Source organism: Cryptomeria japonica, chromosome 7 (genome assembly GCF_030272615.1).
Source record: "Cryptomeria japonica chromosome 7, Sugi_1.0, whole genome shotgun sequence".
NCBI classification, from domain to species: domain Eukaryota; kingdom Viridiplantae; phylum Streptophyta; class Pinopsida; order Cupressales; family Cupressaceae; genus Cryptomeria; species Cryptomeria japonica.
The window spans coordinates 369,765,092-369,779,896 of record NC_081411.1 but is presented as its reverse complement, the minus strand read 5'-3'; the positions used below and the strand labels follow the sequence as shown (position 1 = coordinate 369,779,896).

The window sequence follows — 14,805 nt, the reverse complement described above, 5'->3', positions numbered from 1 at the left end:
ATCCGATCAACAGCATGCACCTCAAACAGTTTTATACATAAGCTGCACAAAGCATCAAGCTCCGATACATATCATAAAAACACCAAAAACATTCAAAAAAAGTGTCCTGAAGAAAATACAAAAATATCAACATAGTAAAGAAAAATCATGCATCCAAATGGTGAACAACCACTTTGGTGGCACCTTGGGTAAGTGCGATGGTAAAAACCTCACAAATAGGTGCCACTTGTAAAGGCTATTGCTCCCTTATTTTTCAGACTTGTTGTGATCACATTAATTACATGCACACATCCATCTATCTAAACTATGGCTTATTATTGATCTACAATCAAGGATAGTACTTCATGCGTCTTGCATCCCTCTTTTTCATAGTCATGTCTAAAACTAGGGGCAATGCCCTTAACCTATTGATGGAAGTAGATTCTGCATTATTTGTGATTCATTGAGTTCTTCATTCAAAATTGTCTCACAAAATCTAAAAACATTCAAAACAATCATCACAATACCAAAAACATTGGAAAACTATCTCACAAAATCCAAAAATATTTTGAAAACATAAAAATCAATCAAAAACATGGCAACGCTTTTGTACATACACATCCAAGCAGATACCAAACAAAGATTCTAAAATACTCAAACGATGACCACTTCTCACATCGACCAAACAATCAACATCAAAATGCAAAACTATCTTCACAAGGATGCATCCTTCCTTACCAAAACAAAGACAAGATGACATTTTCTTTGACAAGAAAATTATGTTTAAGCTATCAAGTACTTGGTCAGTTTGCTAGTTATTTATTCATTTATATTAGGTTCCTACACTACTCCGGGATATCTATAAGTGATTAGATTGCCCAGGATGGTTCCTAAGCATTATTTGTATATCTTTTGTGAATTATTCCAATGAAGTTCTGGGGCATGTACTAATGGTGTCTACGTGGGAAGTTCACTAAGCTACATGATCATATGCCAAATATAGTCATGGATCATTATGGCTTATTGACTATAGCATATAGCTCGACCATATGAGCATGAACCATTATAGAGCGTCCATTTTCTTTATGCTTTATTTATGTTGTTTTGTTTGCAGGTACAATGCTCCATCCTTGGTTCCTACTACCTCATCCAAGTTTGATATTACCATGCTCAATGATGAAAATAAAAGCACTACGGATTGTCATTCCATCTCATTTGTTTATATTGCATTCCATTGCATATCACCCATCCATTTAATCATTCATTATTCATATGCATTGTTTTGAATACAAGTGTGAACAAAGTTAATATGAGAAGTTATGTGAAAATGTGTTGGTCTTGGATACAATCACGATAGAGTTCTCTAATACTTCATCAATTCATCATGCAAAGTCTACACAATCTTGCATTCACCTATCATAATTACATCATCATTTCATTACATTTAGTTGCATTTGCATAAACCTAGTTCATTATCATCTAAATTGCATATAGGTTTTTTTCAATCTTCATTAGAGTGCATTTAATATCATTTAGTTGTATTTAAATACATATAGTTCATTATCATTTATTTTCATTGACATCATTATATCATTTCATTATTGCACAAATCATGACATTTAGATTCATTTGTATGATAAATTCCTCATCATTGCATTTACTACCATTATTAGCCATTACTATGCATTCATTTAGTGTCATTTACCGATCATCATTTACCATCATTTACCAAACATTTGTTTAGAATCCCATAGTTACATGCATTTATATATCTATCCACTAGTTAAAGTGCATTCATCTATACATCTAGTATATTGTTATACTCATTCATTTCATTTCATTTAGGATTCATTAAAATGCATTCATTCTCCTATTAATAGCATTAAGGTGCAGTTATTCATTACCCATGAGTTGCATTATCATTTCACTTAGCTATATTTTATCAACATTTAGATCATCACACACAAAACCATTTTGTTTTAAACATTGGTTTATACATTGCACATATACATTCATTTAGAAATCATCATATAAACATTTATACTTTACATTTATCATTCATTTTTAACCATCTAGATGCATTTATATCAATCATTCATTTAAACACATTACATCAAATATCAATGCATATCATCATCTCATCATTACATCGACATAAGAACCAAAATATCATTATTTTACATTATTATCATGGCAATACATTCATAAAACATTACATCCACAAATCCTGCATATCAACCTGCATCCACATGTTAGCATCCCATTCATAAAACATGCATGTAGACATCATGTAGGAATAAATTATAAATCTAGACATCATATAAATAAATCATCTCATCAGCACATCCATATAGAAAGTACAAGTATCCATCTAAGCATAAATCATAACATCATCATCCTGCATAACATCCATACATATCATCAAAATGCACATCATCACAAAATATGGGATCTCCTCATATATCATATCATATCGACAAAAACATACATGTATCAGAGTACAATGAAGTCCAAAATATCAACTACTAAGAGCCATCCAAGACACAGTCCAAAATGACAATATAAAAGAATATAAGAATGCCCTCTCAGATGCCACTCTAATCAGATGCTGCACCACCATCACCACCTACTCCCCCACATCCCCCGCACCACCTGATCTATCTCTCTGTGGAGGAATCATCACACCACCACTGCTCTACATCCTTTGAGATTGCTCTAATCTTGCCCGCCGCATCTAGAAATAACTAAGTGCTCACTGACTAGTTGGCGCCACCTGCTCATATAACCCCCGCCAATAATCTATCTCAGCCTGTGCTCACTGCATTTCCCTCATCACATCCCCAGTAGGACCCTATGCTCCTATCCCAACCCGTACTCTCTCCTACAACTCCGCAAATCTCTCCACGGCCTGATCTCTCTCCCGTAGCACTACAGTCAACTCTGACTCTCATGCAAACAGTTGCACATACCTAGCTACCACCTCCACCTCCATATCCTCGAGCTGAGTCTACAAAACTAATATCATATGATCCTACAGATCTCCACCACCTATTGCTCCCTCCCCTATATCCATAGGTGTCTCTCCAGTGGCTCCCTCTCTAGTGGCTCCCTCCCCTATCTCCATAGGTACCTGTCCATCCCCTGCATCCCTGCCACCTAATATGAAGCCTCCTTGTATCAACGATCCCTGCAATAGCCGCAATGGCTGGCCACCTCTCCCTCTCTACTATAATCATCCACCACCCCCACCTCCACCTCTAAATCCACTACCTCCTCAAAAACCCTGACCCCCTCCCCCTCCACCTCCTCCTCCATCACCACCACCTCCATCCCCATCACCACCACCATCTCCTCTCCCTCATCCACCTACGTGACCTCCTCTCCTCCTTTTTCCTTGTCTCCTCTCCTCCTCAAAGGATGGAATCAGCTCTGCTGGATCGGATATCCAAGGAATTGGATGTGCCGCAATGTACTGAGTGTACTCATTTGACACCCCTGCATCTACCACCCCCAGCCTCATCTGCCATGGTCTTGCTTGTAGCGTGCAGAACTCTGCCAAAGGCTGATCATAAGGTAACACTGGTCCCCATAGGAACCTCTCTCGTACCAATCGTGCATACTCTCTCGATCCACTAGGGAATCTCTGCCTCTGCCCAAACTGTCTCAAAACTCTACCCGAAAGCTATCTCTCCACATTGTAGGTTGTCCTATCAATGAGGTATCATGTCATAAACACATACAGAAATGCCTTTGCATCATCCTCCCACAACTCGCATTCAATGTACAGCCTCCAGATCACTGTATCCAAATCGTCCAGTGTCTGCTGCCACCACTCTAACTTCCCTAGGTGGGGCTAACTCATCATACCTCCATACATGTATACATATGGCTGGTCCACTGCGTAGAATCTTAGACTAACTGACTGGGTAACAGGTAAGTGCTCCCATGCCCAAATATGCAATAGAGTGATACCCACTCCCAATGAGCTGACCTATTGGTATACTACCTCATGTAGCTCCCGATATAAGTGCGATAGCACACACGGTCCCCATGCAAACTAGGTCCCCTCTATCATCATCTGCTTGATCACCTGACCCCAACCAATGGCAAGTCCATGTGATCGTCGATCTGGACATAGCAGTCCCCCAACAATCTCTGATAACACTAATGGTAATGGCTCATACAAGGCTGCTATATCCTCCTAGGCTATCGACCCATCATCAATGAAGACATCCTTATCAAAGAATCTCTGCATTGCTGCTGTCCCCCAAGCTCGGTCATATGTCACCAGCTCTCCTCAAATGGAAATGTGCAGGATGCACCATACATCCTCTAGTGTAACTGTCATCTCCCCCTACGCCAAGTGAAACGTGCATGTCTCACTATGCCATCGCTCTGCCAATGTTGTGATCAATCCGCGATTCATCTGAATCACGGGCATATACATAACATCGTACAGGCCTGTCACTGCAATGCAATCAACCTCAGCCTTTGTCAATTGATCCCGCAACACCTGTGTGGCTGGATGCCTCTCCTGCATCTGTAAGACATGCAACTCCTCCTACACACATGCATCAACCACCATCATCAGTTGTTTTGTTTCAAAAAATTTAAAGTTTAAACCTAGACTATCAATAGATACTTTGATCAAGTATCTTCGGGTGTCAACCAGTAAGCAATCATGACACACCTAGACTATAAGAGGCATTTATCCTAGTGACCTAAGTCTCATCAGGGCTGCTATGGTTCAAAACAACTCTCAACTCACAACTCCATCCATCATTAGCATCAAGAGATTGTTTTTCAAAAATACTAGGGCATCAACCTTCCTACCAAAAGCGATACTCTACACACAACAACGCTAATATTCTCACACAAGCGCTAAATCAACTACCCAATAGCGCTAAACCAACAATAGCGCTACATCGACTATACAATAGTGACACCTCACAACAAAAGTGCTCAATCAACTACTTAATAACACTAAAAACACAATAGCACTAAATCAACTATGCAATAGAGCTACACTTGACAAATGCACTAAAATGACTATACAAAAGTGCCATAGCAGCACAAAAGTGCTAAATTAGTTGACAATAGCCCCAAAACACTATTTTAGCGCTATTGTGTTGACTCAACTTGGACCAAGCAAAAAACCTATCAAAAATGCATGAAATTCAAAAATTCAAATTCACATACCGCTAGTCCATAGTCGTCTAGCCACTGGAATCGACAAACTCATTCTAATCATTGATTTGCTATAGGAACCGGCATCCTAACTGCTGCTTGCTCTTCCAAAAGGTCACTATTAGAGCTCAAATTTCACTATGAAGGCGAATGCAAATGAACCTGTTTTCACCCCTTCCTCCCCATATATACCCTTTGTTGTAACCCTAATTTTCTCCTACTCACCACCGTGGTACCCCTGAACTTCTAGAGCCTCCCATTTCTTCATTTTATCTCCGATTTCTTCTATTTTTTCACCAGTATTACTAAAATCTTCTCTTCTATCATGCCGCCAATTTTCTTTTTTTTCGAGAGAGATCGCCAGATTTTTCAAAATTTTTCAAAAATCAATTTGCACTGGTCTTGACTCAAAACGAAAAAACACTTCAAACACTCTTTATCCCTAAGGTCAAATGGCCAGTTGTGATAATTTCAGCCCACATCTTGATATTTCTTCAACTTTGGTACTACATACCTAATGAATCCAACCATGGTAGGTAAGGATGTGATATACTAAGTCTTGCACGAGCATAATGAAAAGATGATCCTTATGATGGGGGAGTCACCATTTTAATCGGGCTACAAGTAATCTTTCAAAAAACTATGTTTCTACTCAAAAAAATATGTATGGTGAGTATCCTAGGAGAAAAACCTTCTATGCTCTTGCACTGAATTTATCACAAATATCGTCAATCAATAGAACGGGTGGGCTACTACATAAAGGTGTTTAGTAATTTTTTATGTCTTTGGACAAAAGTTCATTCTACAATGACTCAATTAAGAACCTTGTAACTTGTGGTGGGGCCCATTTGTCCTTTTGGCAAGTTACACTGTAGGAACAACTATACCCAAGGCTACAGCTTTCACTCACACCTGATTTCTATAGCGGCTCGAAGGATTTACTACGTGAGGTCGTTTCCAAGAGTGATGTGTCTCTTGGCAAGCCTCTCTTGAAAAGATAAAATTTGAGTGTTACTAACACTTCTCTCTTGCACCTAGGACCACAAAATTCAAGGGAGAGGATAGTGTGTGTTAGAAGTAAGACCACTCAACAAACTCTTTTGCACAAGTGTGTCAAACACAAAATACACTTGTTCTTTTTAACTTGTCATTGCAATGGTGATCTAACTATTTGGAGATGTTGCTCCAACAGTCATGGTGTTTTTTTTATCCTTCAAAGGCAATATGTTGAGTAAACTAGGAAAATGAAATCCGGATCAACTTAATGAAAATCACATTTGCCTGAAGTAAATCGCTTTGAAAAATGAGACAAGTTGATTGTTTTTTTTTATTTGCCCAAAAACCAAGTGTGGATTGTGATTTTTAATTTTGGATTAATGCAAGGAAATCAAAATTTGTGTTGTTGATTTTAAGCACCAAAAGAAAAATGAATCCTAACTTGCAAGAAATAAAATTGTTTTTGTTTGAGTTTTTGTGGTTCTTTTTAGCTTGTAACAATGATGTCCTTTTTAGAGCTCCAAATGAAAGATGTGAAGTTTTAAAACTTAAAGCAAAGTGTAGTTTATTTTTAACCAAAAAGAAAGTGAGTTTATTTTATCCCAACTTGAAAGACAAAGTTAGAAATAAAAACAAATTTACTTCCTAAGCTAAAAATCACTAAAATTTCTATTGTAGGGGCTAATCAAACCTACACAAAAGAAAACAAGTTAGAAAAATGCCCATGTATGGGGGGCTTCAACAAGCCTAAAAATTTTGTGTTTTCTGTTACAAGGTATTTTTCCACAACGCTCTGTTACAATAGCGCTACTCTATGTGAGAACAGAAGTGCTACTTAACACAAAAGAGTGAAAGTAAGGACAAAAGCATTACAAGCGTTTAGTTATATAGAAATTCATCATCGCTAAAACAGGGGCAACAACACTACTTAATAGTCAAAAGTGTTATACTAAAGACAATAGTGCTATTGTGGAAACAATGGCGCTAAAAGACCAAATTTTAATAGTGCTAAAGCACGAACAAAAGTGCCAAAGCGCGACCTGTGTGTCAATTAAAACAGTCGAACAAGTTAGTAGTTTCTAAAAGTTGTTGTTTGATTCATGTCAGGTTCGCCGAATGATGCTCTACAAAATGGTGTTAATGTTTAGACAAGAACCTATGGTCATATAATACAAGAAAACACAAGAAACAAAGAAGAGTTAGTGTTAATCAACCAAAAACTAATCTAAGCGAGCATACCAAGAGAGACACCAAAAACAAAGTAAAGAATTTAACTATGAATATAAATGTAAGAAGACATCTTCAAATGTCTTCTACCATGCTCGTAGTTCCCCCTCCCTTGTTGCTCTCCTCTCAAAGTTCCAAATTAGTGTAACTCTCAACAGTTTTTTGCACTATGGATGCCTTATGGAGGTTCAAGATTGACAAATGATTTTTCTCAAAATGATATGCAAATGTGAAAAAAAACTAATATTAGATGCCATGAAATGAGGAATGATTTATTTTAGACAAAAATAACAATGTATGAGATTTATGCTAAATGCTCTTCTCTAAAATTCACTATAATGCATGAAAGTTTTTAGGATTATGACAATGAATGCTAAATGCTTGAGAATTCTTGAGGATTTTAAAATGAGGAATGTGAGCTCTATTTATAGGTAAAATGGAGCAATAGATGGTTGAGATTGAGTAATATTAACAAGGGTTAGGATTGAATGGTATTCAATCCATGTGAGTCCTTTCAACCCAATCCTAGGATGACTAGTGTCAACATGAGATGAGTTGAGAGGAGAGGGAATAAGCATTAAATGCTTTACATGACCTGAGAGTTAACTTGGGAGTCAAGGTTAAGGTTAGGTTGAGTGACTAAATTCATTATCCAAAGAATAATGTTTTTATCCAATGGATAAACTCTTGCGCAAGAGTTAGTGAGGATAACCATGGTCAAAGCAATAAATGTTTGAGGAGACACATGGGTCACATGAGGGTTGAGTTAGGGGTTAAAGTCTTTAACCATGGGTGCAAGTGGATTTAACCATAAATGGTTATGTAAGAGTCATTAATGGTCATGTAAGAGTCATTAGTGGTTTGGAAGACTTTAGAGGTTAAATTGTTGAACATACAAAGCATTTAATGCTTTTCAAAGACTTTGAAGTCTTTGAGAAGTGACTCCAAGTTGCTTAGGAATGTTAAAATATTTAGGGGATGGATTAGGCTAATTAAAAAGGGATTTAGAAGAATCTAGAAGGGGATTAGGATTGCAAGTGGGTTTGGTGGGTGAGAGAAAATAGGAATTTTATTAAAATAAAATTCATTTATTTCAACAAATAATTGCAAGTTGCATTTTTAGGAGAATGCAAGTGGGGGGATTTAATGATTGAAATAAATATTTAATTTAATTTATTTAAAAGAGGAAACGAGTTTAAATGAAATAAATAAAATTTATTCATTTAATTGATTGTGACTTTGGTTTAATGAATTAATTAAATAAATTGAATAATTTATTTAATTAATAGGAGAATATTTTGAAGATAAATTAATTAAATGTTAATTTATTTAACTGATGGCTAGTGGATTTTTAATCAAATAAATAGAAAATATTCATTTAATTAAAATGGATAGATTTATGTGACTACAGAATCCATTATTCTATTCGAATGGTTGCTAGTATTCCTACTCCCCGTTTCCCAATCCTCATCATCTGGAATAAATCTTTCTAGGAAGTTAGACTTTCAATTTTTCAAAGAAGTGTCTAATTTCTCGAGCATCTATTGGGGTTTACGGTGGATGGTCTTGTTGGATTCAATAGTATTGGTGATAATGTCAATGCATCAGAGGATTGGGTGCTCTATTACAAATGTGTGGAAGACTTGAATGCTAATAATGAAGTGGTATCAAGCTTGAGCAAAGAGGAAGGTGATTTGGGGTAGGAAGTGGAAGAAATTTCTACTGTAGGTGTGGCAAGCTTCCTTCCTAGTTTGAGTTTTGGACAAGTTGAGTCTTCTTCTCCCCCTACTCATATGGAGAGAAATAGGGTGTTCCCACGTGCTCTAGTTTTGATTCCATATAATCTCGGCTTCCTATGGTTGTACTTTACACCTTTTTTTTAATAGTAGAATGCAGGCTTGGAATTTGATGGTCACCCCTATCTATCATATGAATTTTTGATGACGGTTTAGTCATTTCAATGTCTTTCATTTGATGCTTTAAGAAAAATTTTAACTGTCAAAAAATATAAAAGTAGAAGATTGAAGCAATGAAATGAAAATCAATGCACATCTTTCTTGGGAAGAAATGAAAATCATTATCTTAATGAGAAAATAATAATAAATTAGTAATATATGCAAAAATCTTAAATTTACGAAATAAGTTTATAAATTAATACACTAATATATATTATATATTAACATTAAATGATAATCAATTAATAATTACTAATTTAGTAATAATAAGCATTTAAATTTTAAAATTATATATATTAAGACAAGTTTCTATAACAATCTTATTAAATATATTTAAAAAATTCAATTGAATAAGTTTGTAAATTGATATATAAAAAAATAGAATATATTATAAAAATTCATATTAAAATATTTTATCAATTATATTCTATCATTTGAATTATGACAAGTTTCTAAATTCATATGAAAAAATAAAACTATTCTAAAAAATCATATTAAAATATTATAAAATTAGAAACAACTACATCCTTCCATATTCTAAATCCTTCCATTTCAAAATATTCTAAATAAATTTGTATTTTTATAATAAACATTCTAAACTAATATATATATTACCTACTATTTTTTTTACGGTTTATTTATAATTTGAAGTGTCATCTATACGGTTTTAGAAAAAAAATAGCATGTCAATGCATACATTCTACTAATTTTTTAAGCTGTCAAATACGGTTCAAAAGTGACAAAACGGCCATTTTACCTGTCAAATTCCAGCCCTGGTAGAATGTATCAGATAGTTGATTTGTCTTGTTTTCAGTAGGTATTGAAATAGTCGGAGATTTAGCTTTTTGGATACTTGATAAACTTTTGTTTGTTGTTTGTCTCTTAAAGAAAATTATAATAACTCTATATACTATTATTAAGCTACACATCACGCATGAAATGATCATCTAGATTCTGAATTTCAAATCTATTGATATTCAAGTAACTTCAAATTAATTTTAGCGAACTCCAACAATAAAATTAACCGGAAAGTCGCACCCATTAAAATAGTGAAAGGGGAGGTTATAAATTAGGAACGAGATTTTACCTATTTACTTCATTATACAATTTACATTTCCTTTCGAAATTCTGCTCTTTGAACACTTTTTAACGTTTCGATTAGATTCCGTTCCGTCTTGCATATTATTAAAACAATTGTATTTGATTTTATGGAGAGTAAAATGGCGGCGAATACAGTGACATTCAGGCTGGTCAGAGATGAGGAAGTATATGAAGATTTTGAAGTGGAAAAACCGGCTGCAATGGAATCGCAGGTCGTAAAGAATTTTATAGAGAAAGACACAGGAATGGAGCCTCTAAGGTTTCCTATTCCTTATCATAACATTAAAAGCGGCAAAGTGCTGGAGATGGTATTAGACTACTGTAAATTCCATGCTCATGCAAGATCCTTCACTATACCAGATGACGATGTGAAGATATGGGATAATGAATTCGCTGAAAAAGCTCTTTCTGCGGATAAAAATCAGGTGACCTTCTGCCACATTCTTTTGGCTGCGAATTTTCTTTAAATCGAAGATCTATTTTGTTTGTTATTGAAGGCAGGGGCAGATTTTTTAAATCACAAAAGTGTGGAAGAATTGCGCCTGATATTTAAGATAGAGAATGATTTTAGTGAACAGGAAGAGGAGGCAATCATGCAAGAGACGAAGTGGACCTACGCATAATTGTATTTGTGAATGTTCTTAGTGAAGGATGTTCCAAATATATATCTAATCCTCTAGCCAATTATTTTAGGGAATTATTTAGTTTATTGATATTATATGTTCTTTGAAAACATGTCATGTGATATATCAGCGTTTGTTGTTTTAATATACTTGTAAATAGTACATGTTGAATGCAGTATAGCTTTTTATTCCGTATATCTGTCCTGCGTATCTTTTGTAATACTATTTTACAAAATAATTATTATTCAAATAAATTTAATTTCTAAAAGATTTTCACCTTGTTAGATAAGAGTATATCTTTGTTGAGGAATTACCTCGCAGTTTGTTGGAGAGTCTTCGAGACCACCATCATTGGCATTGGCTGTCTCAGCAAAAGTTGATATACAGGGAGTATACTTTTGATGTTGCTGTGTGAAGGGCAGGACAGTAAATGTCACAACCTAAATCCAAAACATCTAGGTCTATTCCTCCTGCATAATTACTCATCTGGGTAACACCATTTTAACAAACCCTCAAACAAGGCATTCGATGAGACCTCGTTTTACATTCAGACATTTTGGCAAACAGTGGTCGCATGATTCCTTATCTCACGATACGATTGACCTATTCCTGTTCATTGTTCACTAAGGTTTTCCATCAAACTGCTCCCTACCTTCTATATACCACTGCATTTTACATTACTATATACCAAGGCAATTATAATGTTGTTTACTAACATAACTCTTTAATCTCCACACGAGAAGAATGTCTAAGAAGTTTTGATATTTGTGCAGTTCTATAATTAACTCATTAAGTAATGGAATGTCCAAGAAAACTTATGATATTGAGACAACTATAAATACATAGGTGGCATCAAAGCATTTGTTCAATATTACATATTTCCTATGCAATCTTTTGTGTTGTGAATGGCTTTAATCGATTTCTAGATATATTTCTATCTATTACTATGTAAATGTTAGGAAAGTGTTAGCATTGGAGCTGTAGGTCTCAAAGTCTTCAAGGCTAGATTTTATCACAAGCATTAAGGGTGTTAAATTTGCGATGAAAAACTAAAACAAAATATAAGATTAGGATGGAAAATTATGAACTAATTATTGAGATGCATGTGACTTCATTTTTTATTTTTTTTTCCAAACCAATAGAAGTTATAGACTAATTATTGAGATGTATATGTCCTCATCTTTTCAAACTCTCTTAATCCAAGCGATTCATCCTTTTCAGTTTTTTTTATATATATAACCTTTAGAGGAAGATGCCTACCTTGATACAAGCTATAATCTATACACATTGCATACCCAGAATGGATTATTATGTACGAAATGTGCATAAGAGACAGTATGGGACCCTGAAAAACATTTGCATTATTGTTCAGTGCCTGTCTATTTTTACAAGGTTCTGAAAGTAGCTGTTTACCCCAGTGGGGAATATGAAAGCAGACAATATTTTCTACTTTGAGAACTTGGAGTGCATGTATGTCATCCCATACAGGTTCTCTAACAATGTTTCTATCGGTGCTGACAAATGATGGACAACATGGTACGTTGAACATGGAGGATGATACATGAGATCATGGATGGAGATGCTTTATATCTCAACTCTGATCGGATGACATCTTTGAAGCATTATATCAAAACGTTCAGACACCTCGTTTTTTCTGCCACATTTTATCGTAGGCAGGGAGGATCCTGGCAAAGGTTGTTGAATCGGGCTTTGCACCTACTCGGATTTGCTTTGAAGTTTCAATTTGTTTTCGGGTGCTATGTCTATGTTTGCACATCTTGCACATTTCTAACTATAATATTTAAAATAAAAACCTCTACCATTAAAATTTTTGGAATCTCCTTACCATTTTCTTGATTATTATGAAGTCAATTAATGGAATACGACTAGCGTTAATGGCGTTGCACGACAAAATGTGCTCTGAAAATATAATCTCCTGCTCTCAAAATATAATTGAACTTTTTACCGGTCAAAGTTTATATTATATGTCGTTTCACTTCTTCAAAGCTAAATATCCATCCCTTCCCTTACTATTTGACATTGCACACTTCATTTTCTGCACCTTTTAGGTAGTCTATATAAACAGCAACTTTAATGGAATATAATGGGATGGCCAACGGTAATCCTGGATCAGCTGGGTGTTGGGTGATTAGGGATGAGAATAACAGGTTTATTTCATTTCAGCGGTGGTATTCCTCATGGTTAGTCTGGCCAACCACTTTGTTGAAGCCAAATGCCTATCTTCATGGACTATAGAAGGATGGATTAACTTATCAAAAGATTTAATCCACTCTTTTGAAGAATGCTTTATTTCCAATTCATATAGGGAGACAAACATGGTGGCAGATTTCTTTCCCAACAAGAGGGTGATGGCTAAAGGGAGGATGACACACTGCATTTATTTTTTCATGGAGTCCGTCGTGGCAAGGTTTGGGGATGTCTTATGCATAATTGCTTGCATGCTTTCTGGGTTGTTTGGGAGCCTTTTTGGTTCCTTACCTAGTTGCACATTCTGTTAAACTAGTCTATGCCGCAAGGCTCCGCTAATTCTAAGATGGGAGGAGAAAGACGTTGTGGTTGTGTTGAGCCTGTGGACTCTGAAGGGCTGAGGCCCACCTCAATAATTTGAAGGATCGTAGAGAAGGGGGAAATTACTCCCTACATTGAGAAATTGTATGGTTGGGATCTGAAAGTTAACGAAAAATCTTTGCCAACAATTGGAAAGAAGGCAATCGATTTATTTGTTTGGGAAGTCTGCGGTGATAAACGAGAATTTAATTGTTGAGGTGACAAGTTTATCAACTAAGGGGCTTAAATTTTACAGGGATAGAAAATATTCAGACCCTGTGGTGAAGAAATTCCATAAAACTAATAAGGAGAGGAGGAAGCTGGTTATGAATAACAAAAGTTTCTATGATGTGGCCACTATCAGGCTGCTTTCGAGGGATGTGCTGAAGGTGATTATGGAATACATCACTATGAATGGCTGCTATTCAAGAGTTTTTGACATCTTTTCATCCTGCTCAACCATTTTAGACACGAGGTGAGGGTTTCTTTCCTCTTCTATCTCATGTCCTCCCTTAATGCTAGCATTTTGGAGTATACAGAAAACCCTAGTATTAATCTTGTTTTTCATTAGGGGCTACTATTATTGATCTATGAGCATTTTGAAGCCAAGTTTGCTAAGCCCAAATCCCCCTATATCTCTATTTAGGAGAATAAGGAATTAGGGACTCATAGTTTTGAGTATGAGGATTGGAAAACGGATGTGGAGGAAGATATCTATGTTCCTCCTAAGCAAGGGAAAAATAACAAAAAGCTTGACAATACCTCATCTACTGGGAAGAGAAAGTTAAAGGGGTCAGATAACATAGGCACCCATTTCCTGGCTCAAGAACCAATTGTGGTGGCAAAATATCTAAGACCCGTCCTCAGAATAAGGGTAAAGCTCTAGCTCTTGAGGAGCCCTCCTTGACCATGCTAACCAAGATCCCTTATCTCCTCTGCTCTCAGAGAACTCTTACCCCTCAATGGATAGGGAAAATAAACCCTGTTTTCTTACTGACGTGAACATAGATTCTGGCTTCTTTAATCCGGATCAAGAGTTCCCTATTGAAATTTTGGCTATTGCAAGGAATGAGGCAGTGGATTTTTTTCGGCTTATGAAGTGGGCCTTTCATGAGATTAAAATCCTTAATTTAAATTGAGGACAACGAGCACTAAGTTGGAAATACTGG

General features: G+C 35.8%; 1 protein-coding gene across 1 annotated transcript; it reads left to right on the top strand.

Moving 5' to 3' along the window:
* The first annotated feature begins 10,564 nt into the window (after positions 1–10,564).
* On the top strand, positions 10,565–11,068 carry LOC131035439 (SKP1-like protein 11). Its single transcript, XM_059208691.1, has 2 exons — positions 10,565–10,870; positions 10,943–11,068. The coding sequence occupies exons 1-2, from the start codon at positions 10,565–10,567 to the stop codon at positions 11,066–11,068; spliced, it is 432 nt and encodes a 143-aa protein (XP_059064674.1).
* Positions 11,069–14,805: the final 3,737 nt, after the last annotated feature.